This window comes from Sorex fumeus, unplaced genomic scaffold (genome assembly GCF_029834395.1).
Source record: "Sorex fumeus unplaced genomic scaffold, SorFum_2.1 ptg000037l, whole genome shotgun sequence".
Lineage (NCBI taxonomy): Eukaryota > Metazoa > Chordata > Mammalia > Eulipotyphla > Soricidae > Sorex > Sorex fumeus.
Genome location: NW_026606094.1, coordinates 44553720 through 44575842, shown reverse-complemented (window position 1 = coordinate 44575842; position 22123 = coordinate 44553720). Strand labels below are relative to the sequence as shown.

The window sequence follows — 22123 nt, the reverse complement described above, 5'->3', positions numbered from 1 at the left end:
GTAGATTTACTGTGTTCTGGCTTTGTAGGCTTTGGAAAAAGAATTGATTGGCCCTTAAAGCCTCAGTGTCTTATGACATGAATGGCATCTGTTTTAGGAAGCTTGCTGAGGATTAAATGATCCATATATATATATATATATATATATATATATATATATATGGAAGGCACCAGGTAAAGGTGATAAAATGAAGAATTAAATGCTCTTTGTTTTCTTGAACCTATGAAGTATAAACTTGCTGAAACAATGCAGTGAAGAAAATCTTATTTCTCTCAATATTAGAATGCTCCTTACAAAGAAACTTATTTATATAATACAAAGATTTCTATTTTGGTTCGCTGTCTGGGGGAGGATAAGACTTGCTCATGAATCATACTTAAAGAATAATCAAATCTGTTGAAAATGCCCGCTCAAAGAGAGTAGGGTTAGATCATTTTCAATGTTTATTTTTCATATTGAAGAATATAAGTGACATGTCTTAAGTATACTATTCCTAAGGCCCAACTCCTTATTTCTCTTCTCTAAACCTGCTTAACTCTTTCCCTGTATTTTTGTAACTTCCAGTTCAATTGATCAGCTCCAAACCTTCAATCATCATTGACCCTTTTTTTTCTCACAAGCACATCTAGTACCCATAGTGCTCCAAACTATCAGCTTTTTATTCAAAATATAGACCAAGATCAAGTACTTCTCACCACTCAAATAACACTCTAATCCACTTTATTATTAGTTCTGGTTTCAACTATCCTAATAACATCTCAGTCAGTCTCTCTGCATCTACTTTTGCTACCTGAAATTTATAATTCTCTTACAAATTTCTGACATACAGAGTAAATTCCAATTATCTAAAAGGTCAAGCACAGAATCCCTAGCTATCCCACAGCAGTCTGATCCGATTTCCCTCCAGATACTCTATTCTGGTCATACTGTTTTTATTTTCTTTTCAAAACACTTACCCCTGGGCCTTTGTATGTGCTTATTATATAGTTTCCTTCTATCATTAATATCAACATTATCCCCTCCATTACTTTCTTTAGCTCTTAGGAAAAACTATATCATTTATTTTTAGTCTTTCCTGATCACCTGATATAAAATATACCTCATCCCCCTAAACATAACACATGCAAGCACACATGTACACACAATGCAAAGAGGGAGTGACCTACTCTCTGAGTTCTGCTTTATTCTTTTAACAGTGCTAATTTCTACTTTTTTTCATTATGCATTTTTATTTGCTTATTCAATCTTTTTCTTGCCTAGAATACAGGGTCCATGGCAACAGTGACATTGTATTGTTTGCTGCTTTGTCTTCAGTGTCTAAAACCTGTTGCCAACCTTTTATTAAGGTGCTCAGTAATTCTATGTGTAGTAAATAAATGAGACTGAAGGTGGGGCTGGGGGAGGAGGGAGGGTGTAGGAGAAGGAATCTGGGCACAGTTGTTAGGGGGAAGTTGTTAGGGGGAAGTTGACATTGGTGATGGCATTGGTGATAGAACATTGTATGTCAAAAACCCAATCATGAATAAGTTTGTAATTCACAATGCTTTAATAAAATAACATTTTAAAAAATAAATAAATTGATGACATTGGGAAGGAAGGAAGGGAGGGAGGGAGGGAGGGAGGGAGGGAGGGAGGGAGGGGAAAGGAAAGAAAGAAAAGAGAGCGAGAAAGAGAAGAAAGAAAGAAAGAAAGAAAGAAAGAAAGAAAGAAAGAAAGAAAGAAAGAACTGTGAGGGATAAAGATATTGGAGGTAGAGCCAGATGCTTCTGAAGACAAGTGAGAGAACATTCTAAAGGGTAATTTCATGAAATATTCCTGCATAGTATTTGATATTTCCACAAAAGTCTTAATTGAATATTCATTGCTTGTTAACATGTAGTAAAATTGGATCTATTTAAGGAAATGAAAACCCAAAATGCCTTTAATAAGAATTTAGGACCTACATTTTAAAAAAATCTCTGGAAACTTTGACATCTGAGCTAAATTATTTCAGTCAAGTATATGACCTCAGTCATATACTGCGTACCAATAACTAAAGATATGTTCATCTCAGTGAGACTTGGCCACATGTCATGTTTTTTTAACTTTGCCCAAATCATATATCTTTACACTCACAGACATGTTTGATGCATATGCCTTTTTTTTTTCCCACATAAACTCCTGTTTCCTTCTTGAATCCTAACAGCGTAAACAAAAGCTATTCAAAATTCTCTGTTCGTTCTAGGTTAAGATAAAAGACTAAATTAAGTCAACAGGCCAACTGATTGCACCTGTCTTAAGAAAACCTGGAGCATTAGAACTCCTTGACATTCTGCAAGTTACCTTCCATCCCTCTTTTTCCTTTACTTTCTTTTCCCCCTTTCTTTTATAGGCTGATGGTTCGTTTCTGTTTGTATGCAAAATGTACATACAAAGATGAGTCAGTTCTAATAAGCATGATAGAAAAGCAAAATCTAAATATTGGAGCCAAATAGTCTGTCCTTTCTGTAACATCTCCCTCTTGGTGTCCTGTAATCTTACATGAAAAATTAATGAGTGCCACTTTCTCTAAAATTCAGGAGAGAAAAACCACCAGATTTAAAGTCCTCTTTGTTTTGCTCACTGTGCCAGTCACTAACCTTTATTAAACAGCGTTAGGACTTTCAGAGATTAATAAGGGTTTCTGAAAATGGTTGTGGATACTCATATAATCCCCACCTTTGCCAAACTATTTTAGACTTAAAACTTGGGGAGGAAATATTTACTCTCTCTTGGAAATGTATTCATTTGACAAACATCATTAACTGCCAACTGTGTAAAAGACTCATGAAATAAAACTCTTTTCCTATTACTTGAAGGTAAAACAGAAATTGCTATTGAGTTTGTCTTTCTTATCTTTAATGTGATGTAATCCAAATAATACATTTGATGTTATTTTCAGATTGAGTCAAAGTTGAAATGTAGGCTTTAGTGTAATAATGTCATAATGTAACAAAATTCAAAGCAATTGAAATGTGTAATTTTCACTTCTATAAAAAGAAAAGTAAATGTTCATAATGTGATTCTCAAAAACTTTCTTGTTTCCCCATAAGTATATATTTTGCAGATGTTTGACTGAAATTTGTATTAATCACATTTACCTTTACCAACTACTATTTATGACATTATTCAAAATTTTTTAAAGCAGGAATTGTTGAATAATTTTTTGTTTTGATTTTAGCCTACAGCTGGTGGCGCTGGGAATTGCTCCCTGTGTTCTCAAAAGACCATGTAGTAGCAAAGATCCAACCAAGTGAGCACACTCAGAGCATGTGCTCCAGCTCTTTGAGCTAGCTCCCCTTCCCCGACCGTGTCGATTTTATTATAATAATGCACCTTATTGGGCCAAAGAATAGTATATGGTGGGTAAAGCATTTACCTTGCTTATGGCTTACCCAGGTTCTATCCCCAGCATTCTATATAGTCTCCTGAGCACCACCGAGAGTGGTATCTGTGTTCAGAGACAAGAATAAGACCTAATCACCACCAAATACACCCATAAATGAATACATATTAATATATAAATATAATGTCACTGTGTTTGGCATACGAATACATCATGGGTGGCTTGGTATTCAATATGCCAAACACAGTAACAACAAAATCTCCAATGGAGACGTTACTGGGCCCACTCGAGCAAATCGATGAACAACGGGAGGGCCTTTACCTTTACCTTAATGTCACTGTATCACTGTCATCCCATTGTTCATTGATTTGCTCGAGGGAGTGCCAGTAACATCTCCATTAGTCCCAGCCCTGAGATTTTAGCAGTCTCTCCTTACTCGTCTTTCCCAACGCTGTTGTATCTGAGGCTCTTTCAGGGTCAGGGGAATGAGACCCATTCTTGTTACTGTTTTGGGCATATCGAATACACCAAGGGGAGCTTGCCAGGCTCTGTCATGCATAAAGTTTATAAATATAAGTTATGGTCACGGTTCTCCCATTGTTCATCAATTTGCTCGAGCGGGCCCAGTAACATCTCCATCGTGAGACTTGTTACTGTGTTTTGGCATTTTTATATAAATATATATAAATGTATATACATATGTATTTCTCTGTGTCTTGTATTGGGAAAGCACAATGAATAGGAAGAAAGGAAACTGGAGTTCTCTTCTACTAATTACATTATCTATAAAGGTTATTTTTTAAAATCCTTTAACAATAATGTCTAGTTTGGGGAGGTATCTCAGAGGACTGGAAACACACTTTGCATAGTAAAGCTCTGTTTCCAATTTCCAGCATACCAGGTACTACCAGGAATTACTTCCAAATGCCAAGCTAAAGTAACCCTAGCACTGCTGTGTGTGACCCCAAAATAAAGAGTGAGCTCTATAATTTAGCAGTGTCTGCTATAAATGATATATTTTATATTTTTCACTTTACTTTCCCAATGACATTTAATTTTTTTTACAATTGCTCTAGTTGTTTTTATAAGTCATAAAACTTTGAAAATAGAGGGCCCAAGAATATATCAGAGATAGAATGCCTACATTGCAGGCATGAAGCTACAAATTCCACCACTGCTACCACCCCTTGCTGAGTGCAATCTCAGTTGCACTATCACTTGGGACCACAGTGCTAGATTAAGACGTGTCATCTCTGACATATCCTGAGTTTGTATGAGCAAATTTCAGTCAATTATGCCATCTGCAGCAAGCATCATAACAAAGTATATAAGTTCTGCAACCAAGCATGCGACTTAATATTCGAAAGAGCTCATATTATTCCATTATTCCATCTAATTCCATGGTGTAAAAAGTCAGTTCTCCTTTGATGTTGCAGATCCTGTCACAAAACCAGTGATACAGTCTCAGCCCACCTCTGGGGCTGTGGAGTACGTGGGAAACATCAGCCTAATGTGTCTAGTGGAAAGCGGCACCCGACTCCTCTACAAGTGGCTAAAAAATGGAAGGCCTCTCCACACCAGAGCTACCAACTCCTTTTCTCCACAAAACAATACCCTTCACATTTCTCCAGTAACCAAAGAAGACATTGGGAACTACAGTTGCCTGGTGAAGAATCCTGTCAGTGAGATGGAAAGTGACATTGTTACACCGACAATATATTGTAAGTTTAAAAAAATATTGTATATATATTATGAGTTTTGTTCTGGGTAGTTTCACAAAGCTCACTGAGAAGATCCACCAGATAGTTTTTGCTATTTGATTTTTACCATTATTGTTAGTGCACAACTCATTGTAATTACTTTTCCTAGCAATGTCTTGTCATAAAATATGATCTATGTCCACAAGCCTGTTCATTAAAGTTCAATTTGATATGCCCACTAAAGGCCTCTTAGGACACATTTTGTGATTTAGTCCATTTTGTTAACTTATTCTCAATGGAAAATCAGAACCTCAATTTCAAGAGCCTTGAAGTACCATTTTTAGAGGACCAATACATCAAGACTACTTTCAGAAGAAACAGTTATTCTGCAGTAAGGCATTGAGGTCTCCGGGGACTCTGTCATTATTTTAAATTTCAATTTTCTATGACTCTGTTTTTGTGGTAGCTACTTTTATGGTTTAACCTCATGTACAGAGCTAGTTTCATCAAATTCTTCAGTTCATACCATAGTATTATTTGCTAGACCAAACACGGTTCCTCTCTTTGGTTGTTTACATTACTCTCCTTTTCACCATGTTTAACATTTCACTCTAATTTTAGCTTAAGCAGAGTTTCTTAACTTCCATACTACCCACATTTTGTCCTGGACAGTTCTTTCTTGTGGAGGTTGTCCAATATACTTGGACTTTATCCACTATATGCAAAGTAGCAACCCCTTCAGTTTTAACAACTAAAATGTCTCTAGACATGACATATGTCTTTAAAAGGGAGAAATGAGTTAAAGGGAACAATATCTCTGCTGTTTAAGAACCTGTAACACATCACATTGGGACATCTTCTGTCAGATGCCCTGGAGTTCATACAGTAGCTTACTAAGGAAAGTGAAGCATTACAAAAGAAAACTTTTCTTCTGTGACTTGAGAATAGGGGTTTCAACTGTTGGATGATAGAATTTATAAACATAGAATTAAGCCTGGTAAATATAATTATGCACATTAGCTTATTTGTCAGTTCTACCAACATAATATTGGAAGAGGTCTACAATACCTACTGTTCAAGTACTTAGGACTAATCAGATGGTAAGTGTGATACTAGTTCGGTGACTATCCCTAAGCAAATCCCTTGACTTTTTTGAGCCCTATGTAAAATGGGAATTGTTAAAATAATTTAATAGATGGCTGTGGTTAAAGTTAACTTCAATTTATTTTAGTTGAACTGCTTTTAATTATCAATATCTGTGTTCTATTTTCTTTAATGTAGACAGCCCTCTTGAAAAGTGTATGATTATTAACTCTCTGAGGAAAAAGTGCATTATCATACTTACAAAATGTAGGTATTCCCAACTGGATAAGCTTAATTATAGAATTCAACTCCTATAAGGGGCATTTGAAAGGGGAATGTTAACAAGAGGAGTACAGTAGAGTCATATAGGTATACAATAAATTTTTGTGCAACAGCAAAATTAAGCAAAAGAAAATGCAATCTTGAAACTGGAAATTATATTTTAGTAGAATAGAGATATGCACTATAAAATATATGATGTAGATGTTCATAGTTAGCACAGGGGAATTTACAAATTAGATAGAAGCTAGGAACAAGAAGTCTGGAGTCTCTAGACTGAGTTCAAATCCTAAATCTACTACCTTATCTCTTTGTACTTCTGTTTCTTCATCTATGATAGGAAATATTTTGTTTTTTTTAGTAAATTGCTCGGAGGAGTGGCTTTCTTGTTGAAAGCATCATATGAATATTAGCTGTTGTTATCACTATATTACTATTAGCCTATGTCAGTTCAGGGAGTAAAACATTACTTCTGGATGGAAAGAAGGTTCACTGAAGAAAATGACATTTGAAATGAACCTTGAACAATGGTTATGATTGAACAATGGTTATGACAGTGTCTGGAAATGCTGTTTTAGTCAATTGGGAACAATAGGAGTCTAAAAGTATATTAAAGTTCAAAATATTTTACAAAGGATTTTGCTATGAGGGGAACTGAAGGACAGATAGACAGCTGCATTTAAGTAAGATTGTGAAGAGCTTTGAAAACCTTTCATCATTTGGAAAAGTCACTTAATCACTTAATCACTTAATCCCCATTATTCATCGATTTACTCGAGCAGGTGCCAGTAATGTCTCCATTCATCCCGGTTGCGTGCTAGCGTAGCCCAATGGTATCTGTTCATTCTAGGAACATGCAGAGTCTCAAACCGATCATTCAGGATCTTGACGAAGAAGTCTGACCATCTTGTAGGTGGGCGTCCACGTGATCTTTTGATGTCCCGTGGAATCCAATCAGTAATGGCTCTAGTCCAGCGGTTGTCTGTAAACCTCATTATGTGTCCAGCCCATCTGATTGTTGATGTCTTGGCAAATGAGACAGCGTCCCTGATTCTTGAGCGTTGACGAAGATCAGAACTCCGGATTCTATCTCTCATTTGAGTGAATCGTGATATTCCAAGCATAGCTCTTTTGATTCCTCTTTGAATTTGGAAAAGAAAGAGGAAAATTTCTTTCTAAGCAAAGGTCCTTATAAAAAATACTAAAGAATCATTTATAAATAAAGACACATGCATATATCTGGGCTAATCAAGAAATATTTGTAAAGAGAACACATTTTCAGGATGCATCAAAAATGTCATATGGAGAAATAGAACAGCAGTTAAGGTGTTTGCCTCGCACACAGCCACCCCGATTCTATTCCCAGAAACCCATATGGTCCCCCAAGCTTATCAGGAATGACCCTGAGCTCAAGGCCAAGAGTAGACCCTGAGAACAGTAAGGTCTGAACTCAAAACAAAATAAAAAAGTCATGCAAGTAAAAATGTATATCAGAAAGCAAAAAGGGACAGTAGGATATTTTGCATTAAACCAAGAAATATAGAAAAAAAATTGAATAGTTTGGGGCTCTATAAAGTAATTAATCATATCTAGAGCAATTTGAAAGTATTTTTAATGTAAAAGTAATGTCATATAGAAATAGAAAAATATTTTACATATTGATTGAGCGATTTTGTTCTGGGGTAGGAGAACTAAACAATATAACCACTAGATTAATTTGGCTTAGAATTCTCTCCTATACTTGTAGATCTGTATTTCCATCTATTTATTGATCTTCAAGTACTAACCATAGACTTAAATGAAAAAATTCTGGGTGAAATTAAATACACCATTATAGGCATATGATAACATCAACCATAGATAGATAGATAGATAGATAGATAGATAGATAGATAGATAGGCATAAAATAGACTGGAGCGATAGCCCAGCAATAGGGCATTTGCCTTGTGCGCGGCCAATCGGAACTACCTGAGTTCAATTCCTCCACCCCTCTTAGAGAGCCCGGCAAGCTACCGAGAGTATCTCACCCGCACAGCAAAGCCTGGCAAGCTACCCTTGATGTATTCGATATGCCAAATACAGTAACAAGTCTCACATTGGAGACATTACTGGGGCCACTCGAGCAAATCGATGAACAACGGGAGGACAGTGCTAAAGTGCTACAGGCATATAATAACATCAACTAGATATGCACTGTAGCACTGTCCTCCCATTGTTCATCGATTTGCTCAAATGGCACCAGTAACGTCTCCATTCATCCCTGTCACATGCTATTGTAACCCAATGGCATCTGCTAGCTCCAGGAACACGAAGTAAGACTTGTTGTTACTGTTTTTGGCATATCAAATATGCCATGGGTAGTTTGCCAGGCTCTGCCGTCAACTATATTTATATATGCATATTTGCTTTTTGGGTCATACCGGGCAATGCACAGGGGTTACTCCTGGCTCTGCACTCAGGAATTACTCCTGGCAGTGCTTAGGGGACCATATGGGATGCTGGGAATCAAACCCGGATCCGCTGTGTGCAAGGCAAATACCCTACCCTCTGTGCTATCTCTCCAGCCCCACATCAACTATATTTTTAGTTCTCTTTGCTGGAGCGATAGCACAGCGGGTAGGGCGTTCGCCTTACAAGCGGCCAACATGGCCGACCCGAGTTCGATTCCTCCGCCCCTCTCGGAGAGCCCGGCAAGCTACCGAGAGTATTCGATATGCCAGACACAGTAACAACAAAGTCTCCAATGGAGACGTTACTGGGCCCGCTCGAGCAAATCGACGATCAACGGGAGGGCCTTTACCTTTACCTTTACCTTTGTTGGATATATAATTTATTTTAATCCAGCAAAGTAAAAACAGAATCTTTCACAGTCTGTCAGTTCATACCCAGGTTCATTATCTTGACAGAATAGGGTGATAAACAGTGTGACATGTATAAAATATAACTGCCACTGTCACTGTCCTTCTGTTGATCATCAATTTGCTCGAGCGGGCCCAGTAACTTCTCCATTGGAGACTTTGTTGTTACTGTGTTTGGCATATCGAATACGTCACAGGTAGCTTGTCAGGCTCATTTTATTATTATTTTTGTTATTTTTATTATATGTTTAATATATTAAACATTGTATTAAACATAATATAAAACATAATAATAAAACATATAATAAATATAATAATAAAACATATTATGATTTAAATTTCTATATCTTCCTTTTTTGTGTTGAAAAAATTAAATATCCTAGTTTCAGGACTTGGAGAGAGTGATAGAACATGTATTAAGGTGCTTGCCTTGCCCATGGCTGATCGCACATTTATCACATAAGTATTTATGGAGAGGTCCCTGCATATGGCCTTTCCATGCTAAATTCCAATTTTAGTGATTAAGATTTTACAGAGCATATTGTTTAGAGAGAGACAATATTCGTCTTTAGATTTTTTTTAGTCTATGGGAATAGCACAGTGGGTAGGGCATTTGCCTTGCATGCAGCCAACATGGCTGACCCGAGTTCGGTTCCTCCACCCCTCTTGGAGAGCCTGGCAAGCTACTGAGAGAGTATCTCACCCACACGTCAAAGACGTACTCGATATGCCAAACACAGTAACAACAAAGCCTCAGGATGGAGACGTTACTGGGCCAGCTCGAGAAAATCGATGAACAACAGGAGGACAGTGATACGGGAATCTCAGAGAGGAGTAGTCTTTCACACAAATAAAGACTAATGACCAATAGTAGAAGGAATTGTAATTAGGAAATTTGCAGTGTGGGTCCATTTACACATTTTAAGATGAATTAAGAAAGATTTAATTATGACTAAGTGGTAATGATGAATATATAATTATTTTCTTGATCGTTTTACATTCAAGTACAAAAGTCTTCGTTAACCTCTTATCTCATTGATAGTCGTATATTTATTTATTCATAGTTTGATTTGACTAAAGAAAGCCAAACATCGTGGTCTTCCTTGTGCTACAGAATTATTACTTATCATATAGCATAGAAGCACAACCCAGACTCATTAATTCATTAATCTTTATTGTTATTGATATTTTAGCCCTGTTTTATTGTTTGCTTTCATTTTGTTTTATTTTCAATTTTAAGGTTTAACTAAAAGATAACACTGTAGCACTGTCCTCCCATTGTTCATCGATTTGCTCAAGCAGGCACCAGTAATGTCTCCATTGTGAGACTTATTGTTACTGGGTTGTTTTTTTTTTTTTTTGGCATATCAAATAAGTCCAGGTAGCTTGCTAGGCTTTTCTGTGCAGGCGAGATACTCTCGGTAGCTGCTGGGCTCTTCGAGAGGGGCGGAGGAATCAAACCCGGGTCAACTGTGTGCAAGGCAAATACCCTACCCACTGTGCTATTGCTCCAGCCCACTAACGGATAAAATATGAGTATTTCTCATTTATATTTCTTTGAGAGGGAGCCATATCCGTTGATGCTCAAAGCTAACTCCTGGCTCTGCACTCGGGAATTACTCCTCGTGGAGCTCAGGGTGCTGAGGATCAAATTCAGGCATCCATGTGCAAAGCAAATGCCCCACTTACTGTACTATCTTTCATGCTGCCCCTGCCATCTACCTTTCAACTGATGTGGCATCAACATATCCTATAACTCCTTGCAATCTGCTCTTGGGGTAACTGGTAGAATATGTGACTTCATTTTCATTCCCATTCCTCCTCTTTCCTGGTTGACACCCTAGTCTTCACAGTATCTTCTCTAGAAAGGCTCCACCTTTGCCTCACCTCTTCATTGTCACTGAGTCTTTCTGTGCTCCTGCAACAACCCATACCCCTTTTGCCCTGGTGCTTACTACATTATATTTTCCTGAGTCTCTTGTAAGTGCCTCAACCTTAAATAGAAGCTCTGCATTCATCTTTAAATCCCTTAGGCTGTACTTGACATAAAGAAAGAACTCAATAGAGATTTCTTGAACTCAACAAAAATGAAGCAGATCTGCTTTCTTCATAAGCCTTTCAGATTCCAGTGTTATTTGATGATGCTGTAGAAAGGTTAATTTCCCATTATAGCATAACAGCTTCTTAGTTATAATGATTCGGCCCTTATTTTTTCCTGACCTTTAGAAAAGTTCCTCATTGATCAAGTGAATGTCATATTCCAATTTTTCTCCATAGAGAGTTATATTGTAATTGAGAATTTCAGCATGAATCACCTATTCTGTTTTCTTAGGCGCTGTTTCTAAGGCAATTTCCTTCTTAAAAGTAGGAATATATTTGGGGGGACATAAAAATATATAACATCTATCAAGACTGACCATATATTTATGCATTTAATATGTCATAATTTTGTATTAATCTTGATAAAATACAGTGTCAAGTGTGTAATTCAGACAAATATCTACTTGTAGTTCATGCAATGTATATGCCTTCCAGCTTCAGTTGTAAATAATAACCTGATAACCACTGCATTTTGTGTGCAACATATGGCACTGCTGCAGGGAAGTACTCTGATAAAAAATAAAGGGAAAAAAGGTCATTCACAGTAAATACTTACCATCTGCTCCCAAGCAGGGTGGCAAGCAGCACCATGATGGAAATTTAGGGATGGTTTCCACCCAGCTATAAATTGTTAAAGAGAACAGATGATATGTGATTTTACAAGTCATTTAGTTAACAGCCATTCCTGAGGCAAAGAGTTCATTTCTATTGGGAGTTCTTTGCCAAAGGCAGGAAACTGAACTATAATCCAAAGTCAAAATACAATTATCCATCTGCTTTCATCTTCAATGTCAGAGGCCACACTGGTTGAATCACTCCTAATGTCTTCAATTGAATTGCCTGTTCTACGTGAATAATGTACTAGGCTGTGCTTCAGAGTAAAAAGGATAGTCAGCCTGGAGTGCTAATGAGAAAGGAAATAACATCATAGAGTAGTAAGAAGAGAACAGATCCTAAGAAGTGTGAAAGTTAGATTAAAAAGAGAGATCATTGTGTGAGAAAGTGAGGGAAAGGAAGAGATTAGAAAAAATATTCCACTGACATGGATATCAGGTCTCTAGTAAAATGACAAATGAATTTTTATCTTTGTACACTTTGAATTTTAGAATGTTTAGACATGAACTTGTGTGGGTGTAGGGGGCTATACTTGGCAGTTCTCAGGGCTTACTCCTGCTTTTTTACTCAGGGATCACTCCTGGCAGGTTAGAGAGGACTATATGTGGTACAGGGATTGAGCCTGGGTCAGCCACATGAAACACAAGTACATTACCCACTACACTATTCCTCAGACCCCTGAAAATGCGTATCTTATGTAATCAGATCACTGTCACTGTCCTCCTGTTGTTCATCGATTTGCTCAAGCGGGCCCAGTAACGTCTCCATTGTGAGACTTGTTGTTACTGTGTTTGGCACATCGAATACATCACAGGTAGCTTGCCAGGCTTTGCCGTGCAGGCGAGATACTCTTGGTAGCTTGCCGGGCTCTCCTAGAGGGGCGGAGGAATCGAACCTGGCTCAGCCTAGCCGGCTGCGTGCAAAGCAAACGCCCGATCGCTCTGCTATCGCTCCAGCCCTTGTGATCAGATACAAATGTATTAATTTTTATAAACTGTATGATAAGCAAGTATTAAAAAGCTTCAAGGTATTTGGTCCAAGAACTGGAAGTGATGCTCATATAGTGATCTGATTGTGCCAATTATTAAAGCCAACATGGAGGAATAGCAAAATCAAATTAAGCATAAAGGATGAGAAGCTAAGACAATAAGAGTTCTCTCTTTAAAGGCATATTTTACTTTAAACTAGAGTCACCCCATTAAATTACGTGGCCAGCCTTATTCACTAACTCTTACTCTAAGTGACTGGAATTCTTCTGCAAACAGAAGTAGCATTCTGCAAATATTACTTCCGAAAATACTCAATCATGTCAGAAGGATCGAAGGCAATTCTAAATTAGCTCCACAAAATTGTTTTGAATAATATCATCTTTATTTCTAAGGAGGATTATACATTTTCTTGTGTGTTAAATTATCAGGAAACTTTTATAATCATATTCTAAAAAAAACATTGGGAAGACAGAAACTTGAGCTGAATGGCTACATTTGTATACCCACTCTTCTTTTCTTTATCAATGCTGCCTTCCTCTGTTCTCAGAAAGGCCTCCAGATTAATTTTTTTTCACAAACTGACACTGTTTCTTCCAATTGATTGTCTTCTATCAACTATAACTAGTTCCCCACAGTTGGTGGTCTTCTGTACTACTCTGATATTAATGCTGACTACTTGAAGGGACAGACCCTATTGCTGTACACTGTACTCAAGCTTATAGCTACAGGAACCACTCAATATTAATCTTGATTGAGTGAGTAAAAACAGCTTTTCATTCCCATCACCAGCTTACTATTTAGGAGAATACAGAAAAGAGGATTTTACCTGACAGTATATAGATCTTAACCAGTGATTATTTTTCACCAAGACTATTTCACAGAAGAAAATATGAGAAAAGTGTGACAGCATTCTAGTGCAATCTCGGGATCCTCCACTTTAGTTCTCATCTACAGTTTTTGATTACTTCAGATTTAAATATACTGCTTTTACGTTTGCTTCCTGAATATAGGATCATTTCACATATGCACACTAATATAAATAAATAGGTGTCCTTCATGTTTTGCTGAGTTTTCAGGAAGCAAATATGTATAAAGTAGCTAAATGTGTCACTAGCTGAAAGATAATTTTATAATTTCACATCTTTATTTTTTGTTATACCTTCAAGAATTTTTTTTCATCAAGGGTAGATCAGAGAATGCTGACATAGTAAAGAACTACTCTGATCACCTGCAAATTTAAGATTGGTTTCCCAGTATCCAAAATAACTTTAGCATGGCATGTATCATATTGATTTGAAGGTAGAGTGAACCTTGGCAATCAGTAATTAAGACTAATTTCTATCTGAGGCCAGAAGTGAAAAAATAATAAATGGAGGTGGGTTGTGGGTGGGCAGACAATAAAACAAGACTAGAATGCAAACCAGTAGGACAAGGGACCACATGAAGGAAACAAGATTTTGAAAGGTGCCACAGTTAGAAAAAGATTGAGAAACACTGATATAGAGAACCTTTTTATAGTAAAGGTTGACAAATGGGACATGAATGTTTAACTACTAAATAACAACAAAACACTAACCAAATCAGGATTCATCTTGTTTATCCAACTCTTTAATCAGTATGTTACTCTGTACTATAAGAAATATATAAAAATCCCTTTTACCAAAAATGTCATAACCTTTAGGTTATTTCTGATCAAACCATCTATGGCTTGTAATTGTAAATTACTGAGAGCAGGAACTATAATATATGTATTTTTCTCTCATGAGCTAAAATGTTATTTATATTTGATATTTCATATGAATATTTATTGATAGGTCATTTAACTGTGTAAAGACATATGTAATTTGGACAACTTATAGTAACAATATAGTTAACAAGAAACTATGCTATTATAAAAATTTTCTTATATATTTATATTTTTAGAGAGGTAATATAAATGATTAAATACATACTGGCTCTGGGGCTGGAGTGACAGCACAGTGGGTAGGGCATATGCCTTGCACGAGGCTGACTCGGGTTCAATTCTCAGTATCACATATGGTCCCCTGAGCACTGTCAGGAGTAATTCCTAAGTGCAGAGCCAGGAGTAACCCCTGAGCATTTCCGGGTGTGACCCAAAAGCAAAAAAAAAAAAAAAAGTTCTTCTAAAAAAATACTGGCTCTGCTGTCAATAACTATATGAACATAACCAAACACTTTTTTTTCTTTTTGGGTCATGCCTGTTGATTCACAGGGATTACTCCTGACTCTGCACTCAGAAATTACTCCTGGCGGAGCTCAGGGGACCATATGGGATGCTGGGAATCGAACCTGGGTCAACCATGCAAGGCAAATACCCTACCCATTGTGCTATCGCTCCAGCCCATAAGAAACAATTTTTAAAATTTCTTTACCTTAATCAGATAAAGGAAATAGTAGCATCTTATATGGTTCCTCTAAAGATTTAATGTGCTCGTTGCATTTAAAGTGCCTTCCTTTATCAAAGATCGAATATATTTTAATTCTGATCATACAATTAGGAATAAGACTGAATGAGAAAAAGTATTTATTTAGCTAGGAATATTTTTTAATCTCTCTATCTCTGAATAAAGCAATTGGACACATGGCTTTATCTGCTGGCAATCTGATGCTATGTAAAATACTGCAGTCGTAGTATGAGAAAAACAGAAAAACAATCAGTATTTTCGATAATGAATTTTTTTAATGATAATAAATTTTTTTGCCAAATGAATTTCTAAGTTTGGCTATTAGAGAGGAATTTTTAAAATTATTTTACTATAAAAGTGTCATTGACCCTGATACATATTATAGGGTTTCAAATATTTGCCTTGCATGCAACTGATACAGGTTTGATCTCAAGCTCCATATATGGTCTTTCTTGCACCACCAGGAGTGATTTCTGGCACTCCTGACAGGAATACGCCCTGAATACTGCCAGATGGGGTCCAAAGTCTCCCAATAAGAAGTGTGATAAAAATACAGAAACACTCCTTTATACACAAATTTGTGTTTCATTCAGAAGTATGTGTTTTATAAATAGTTTTGAGTCCTAACTACTCAAAACGTGTTTGTCAGAAATAAGATAATGTTCATAATTTAGTTTTAATAATTTCAGGTAAAATTGTATTTCAGTAAGATAAAATTTATCTCACAAGAATACAGATTTATCAATACATTACTCAAAAGCTTAGCAATACATTTATGATGATTGTCTTAACAATGATATACCACTTCTAGGCTTCATTATTTCAGCTTCTTATTCTATTTAAATTTTTTTACTGAATCACTGTGAATTATAAAATTACAAAGATATTGATGGGGTTTCAGGCATACAATTATCCAACACGATTCCTTTTACCAGTGTCCAGAAGCCTCCACCAATGGTCCTTATCCTTTACTGGAGTTTAAATAAAGATCTGTTTATTTTTTTATTTTGTTTTGTGGAATTTTCACTTTATTTCATGTTTTTTATTGATTCACATGAGATAGAGCATTACAAAGCTGCTTATGATTGAGTTTCAGTTATATAATTTTCAAACACCCATCCCTCCACAAGTGTACAACTCCCAACACCAATATCCCCAGTTTCCCTCCCACTTCCCAAACTCCCTATCTCGCCTCAGCCTGCCGCTATGGCCCATACCGCACCTCTCTTCTCTCTTCTTCTTCTTATTCTTCTTCTTCTCTCTCTCTCTCTCTCTCTCTCTCTCTCTCTCTTTCTCTTTCATTTTCATTTTGGGCATTATGATTTGCAATACAGATACTACAAAGCTAGCATGTATAGCCCTTGATCCACTTTCAACACTGAGTTCTTGTTCAGAGTGACCATTTAAGGCCTGTTTAAGATGAAAACTTCCATAGAAATAAATGCCACTAAACTCTCTCAAAACAAAACAAAACAAAAAACAACCTCATGATTACCTGTTGACCTTTTGTTTCTTTTTTCAATTATTGCAGATGGACCTTATGGACTTCGGGTTAATTCTGATAAAGGACTAAAAGTAGGTGAAGTTTTTACTATTGACAGTGGAGAAGCCATTTTATTTGATTGTTCTGCTGATTCTTATCCTCCCAATACCTACTCTTGGATCCAACGAAATGACAATTCCACACATTTCATTAAGTACGGGCCTCATTTGGAAGTTGCATCTGAGAAAGTAGCCCAGAAGACAGTTGACTACGTGTGCTGTGCTTACAACAATGTAACTGGAAGAAAAGATGAAACCCAATTTACAGTCATCATCACTTCAACAGGTAGGTGCAACATAATAGGTAGGTCCAGTAAAACTCAAATGCATGCTGGTCTTGCTCTGCTCTCATTTTATTTATTTATTTATTCATTCATTTTAATTTTTATTTAATTGAATCACTGTGAGATAGAGCATTACAAATCTATGATTGGTTTCAGTATTACAATGTTCCAACATCCATCCCTCCACCAGTGTAATTTCCCAGCACCAATGTCCTCGGTTTCCCTTCCACCTCCCCAAGCCACCCTCCACCCCCACCTGCCTCTTTATCAGGCACTGCTCTTCTCTCTGTCTCTGTCTCTCTCTCCCTCTTTCTGTCTTTCACTTTCTCTGTCTTTCATTTTAGGCATTATGGTTTGCAATACAGATGCTTAAAGGTTATCATGTATATCCCTTTACCTACTTTCAACACTCAGTTCTTGTCCAGAGTGATCATTTCCAACTAATGTTGTCATAATGGACCCTCCTCTATTCCTCTCTTAACTACTATCCACTGCCCATAACCTTGTGTAATTTCCAATCATTGACCAGTCTTTCTGACCCATTTTCCCTAGGATATTAGTTTCATACTTTTTTATATCCCACAAATGAATGCAGTTATTCTATATCCATCCCTCTCCTTCTGACTCTTTTCACTCAGCATGATACTCTCCAAGTCCATCAATTTATAGGCAAATTTCGTGACCTCATTTTTCCTAACAGCTGTGAAGTTTGTTCATTGTGTAGATGCACATTGTGTAGATGTACCATAGTTTCTTTATCTATTGGTCTGTTCTCGGGCACTCAGGTTGTTTCCATATTCTGGCTATTGTGAATAGTGCTGCAGTGAACATAAAAGTACAGATGGTGTTTCTGCTGTGTGTTTTTTGGACCCCCTTATATAGTCCCAGAAGTGGTATTTCTGGGTCAAATGGGAGCTCTATTTCTAATTTTTTGAGGAATGTCCATATTGTTTTCCAAAAAGGCTGAACCAGAAATGAATGAGGGTTCCTTCTCCCCATATCTGCTTCAGCACTGGCTGTTCTTATTCATTTGGATGCGTGCCAGTCTCAGTGGTGTGAGATAATATTTCATTGTTGTTTTGATTTCCTCTCCCTGATGATTAATGATGTATTCTGCTCTTCTTTTATACCTTTGTAGAAGAAGGAGAAAGCTTGTGCACTTGTTGATCTATGCCATTAAACTCACTTTCCTGAGTTAACTATGCCATGACTTGAGTCAGAAAAAGAAAACCAGAATGTAAGGGGAATTTAATTGCTTACTGTCAGAACCATGAAGAATCCAGTATATTAATTATAAGTATGTATTCTTGATTATTTGATTTTACAAACAAAAATAACTCTTACATTAGATCAGATGAATATATTCCCATAAGTTGGAAATCTGGTTTTCCTACTACTGTTTGACTTCCCTTCTCACTGTCTTTTATAAACGTCCCTTCATTTTATATCATTTAAACATATTCAATTGGTGGAAATTTCCATGAGGGATTATATCTTAGAAACTCAGATTTTAAGTCAGCAACTTGATATTCTCTAGAAATCATTTACTGTCAAAAAATTTACCAATCCAACAATGTCTGGTACACTCCACCTAAAAATTTTATGCTCACCAAGTTTCCATCCTTCTGAACCTGTTCTTATATCTCTACTGCATAATTTCTTTCTCCTACAGACTTCCTTCACTTTCATAGTTTTATATAACAATGCTGCATTCCAAATCTATCTCATTAGAAATCTGCAATGGTACACACAGTTACCTTCTGTATATCTTCATTTTTTTGTTTTTGCTTTTTTGGGGGGTCACACCCAGCAATGCTCATGGGTTACTCCTAGCTCTGCACTTAGGGATTACTCCTGGTTTTGCTCGGAGGACCATATAGGGTGCTGGAAATCGAACCCAAGTCAGTCGTGTGAAAGGCAAACACCCTACCTGCTGTGCTATTGCTCCAAACAGATATCTTTATTTTTAAGTATCAGAGAAATTCTTCAGAGATCAGCATATCAAATCTTCTCCCTGCCTCACACAGCAATCTTTTCTGCATTAGACAAATTAATTGTTTAAAATAATGCCCATATATATTGTCAAAACCTAGTGAGAAAAGCTAAATGTCATGCAGATCCTTTTCTCTTGCATCTCCTAACAGGATTTGTGTGTTGTCCTTCCTTCCTTCCAGTATCTTACATCCATTCTCTTCTCCCTTTCTCTTTTATTCTCCTTTCAATTTATTTCTGCTTCTTTTCTCTCTTTTTCCCCCATCTTCTCTTCCAATATCTTTTCTTCCACCTTTTCTTTTATTGGTTCATCTTCTATTCTACTATTGTTTTTAAATACTAGAAAGTCCTTCCTGGACTGACTTTTGCATATAGAAAAAGACAGGCAAAATTTGACCTGGGGGAAAGCTTGTGGCATGTTTGACAGGAAGTGTCTGTCATATTGCTTTTAACTGGGAGAGGAACAGTTTGTAACAGTTATCGCCCATTATTTTTTTTCTCGACTTATGTTTTCTCTTCCTCAATCTTTACAGTCTTCCCTAGAATGGACCCCATTATATAGAAGGGGTTGACATATTTTATTGAGTAGCACTGTCCTCCCGTTAGTCATCGATTTGCTCGAGAGGGCCCAGTAACGTCTCCATTGTGAGACTTGTTACTTTGTTTGGCATATCGAAAATGTCACGGGTAGCTTGCCAGGCTTTGTCGTGCAGGCATGTATCTAGTAATAAAAACATGATAACCTAGTCAATTAAAATAAGGATTTCAAGTACTAAAATGTAGCGTATTTTGATAAAAGTCTTTACATGGAAAGGAAGTGTTAAAGAAAACAAACAAACAAAAATCTATATTTCCAATATAAAGAGTCTGTAGCTTACTCATTTTGTCAAAAATTGATGATGATGATGATGATGGGAATAAAATTAGGAACACTTGAATGTTTAAAAGGTGATGTAATTATAACTGTACCTCATGGTGTTTCACTAATAATAATAAAAAATAAATAAAAAAAGAAAAGAATTAAACGTAGAGTAACAACTATTAAAGGGTGACCTTAACAAAAGTGCTCTATGTATCATTCTTCTCCAGAGGAAATAGAAACAAGTAATAGGCTTGTTTTATTTGAATGGTATATTTAATGTATTTATCGGGCTGGAGCGATAGCACAGCGGGTAGGGCGTCTGCCTTGCACGCAGCCAACATGGCGGACCCGAGTTTGATTCCTCTGCCCCTCTCGGAGAGCCCGGCAAGCTACCGAGAGTATTGGATATGCCAGACACAGTAACAACAAAGTCTCCAATGGAGACGTTACTGGGCCTGCTCGAGCTCGAGCAAATTAACTGATATTTTGAATAGGATTTAATTTTACAGAGAAATACTTCTAAGAAGTCAGGACATAAATAACATCTTATTGGGTAAAATATTTTAGGGTAATTCTGAAAATGCTTTCAAAATTTCAATATTTACACATCCAGCTTTTTAAATGTTAACATCTTATAGCAGCATGCTACATCTCTCTCAGTCAATAAAACAATATTGATATATTATTATTATAAAATAAATAAATAAAAGGTGATGTAAAATATGTTTAAATGGTGGCAAAAAAATTCTGGAAATTATCATGCTTTATAACTATTTAAAATTCTATTTACAATCAGCAGCCTGATAGTGCCTTCAGACTTCCAGATACCTCCAAATTGCTACTGTGCCTTTGGCCAGACTCCAACAACTTGGGGCCAAGTTTACCAAGAAAGTAAATGGCCAGAAGTTAGGTATGTGGGAGACACACCCACAAATCACCTCTGGCTCAGCTACATAATTGGAGGCAAGGCCTCTCTAGTTTCTGATCAAACTGCTTAATGGCTATGATCCCAGAGACTCAGAAACAAATCTTGGAACCCAGCGGCTTTTGGAAGAAATGTGTCCGGTTCCCGCAATAGGATACAGGTGCCAGGCCACTCTAGGGGAGAAAGGGTGCTGTACCTCTGCCTGCTCCCCCTTGGTGGCTTGATGACTGCCATCCTCCAGAGGCCAATGGACAGTCGGGTTTGGGTCTGCAGTGATGAGACATGCCAGCACTTTCCTCCTCACCCCAATGAGACCCCAAGTCACTGCCACTAAAGGGCCTCTCTGGCTCTGGAACAAGCTGCTTAACGGCCATGATCCCAGAGACTCGGGAACAAATCTTAGAACCCAGCAGGTTTTGGCAGAAATTCCTCCAGGTTTAATTGTTAAAACTTTGGAATTCCAAAATCAGGCAGTCACTACTGCGACCTCACTACATCAGATGTATTATTGAGTAAATGAGGCAATTATATATAAAATTCTTATGAGTCTTAGATTAGATTTTTTCAGTAGGTGATTCTTGGTCGCTATATATCAAAATCATCTGACAGGTCTAATGTATTTTGGTTAAGGATTAGGATCTACAGGTAGGTCTGAAATTCTACACTTAGGAAGCGCAAGTGTGAAAATCTTTAAGGTGGATGTTTTTCTATAGTCATTAAAGTTTATTAAATACCGCTTATAGAGACATTGAGAATTAAAAGCTCTCACAACTACAATTTGATGAAGACGTATATAATAAATGGGATCTTTCTAGAAGTACTTAAATCTAATTATATTTTTACTTACTAAACCACCTAAATTGATTGTAATTTATATAGTGACATGGTGAGTTTTTGAATGTGTGAAGAAAATGCCACACTGCCTAGATGAGTACTGTCGAATATAACTTTCTACAGTTAAGTTAATGTCTGATATCTATACTACTTAATATTGAACAGCACAAGTCTTAAATTTTTCTCACTTACATTATGGATGAGAGGGAATATTCATATGGTTAATAGACAATACTTTATTTCACTTGTAGATCCCAAAAGTATACATA

At 36.7% G+C, this 22123-nt stretch overlaps 1 protein-coding gene across 2 annotated transcripts in view; it reads left to right on the top strand.

Moving 5' to 3' along the window:
• Nucleotides 1-22123, top strand: part of HEPACAM2 (HEPACAM family member 2) — a 56584-nt gene that overhangs the window by 6697 nt on the left and 27764 nt on the right. For both annotated transcript variants that reach the window (XM_056118537.1, XM_056118539.1), the window contains exons 3-4: nt 4801-5085; nt 16947-17243. In XM_056118537.1, coding sequence (XP_055974512.1) covers nt 4801-5085; nt 16947-17243 — 582 coding nt within the window. The remainder of the gene's footprint in view (nt 1-4800; nt 5086-16946; nt 17244-22123) is intronic.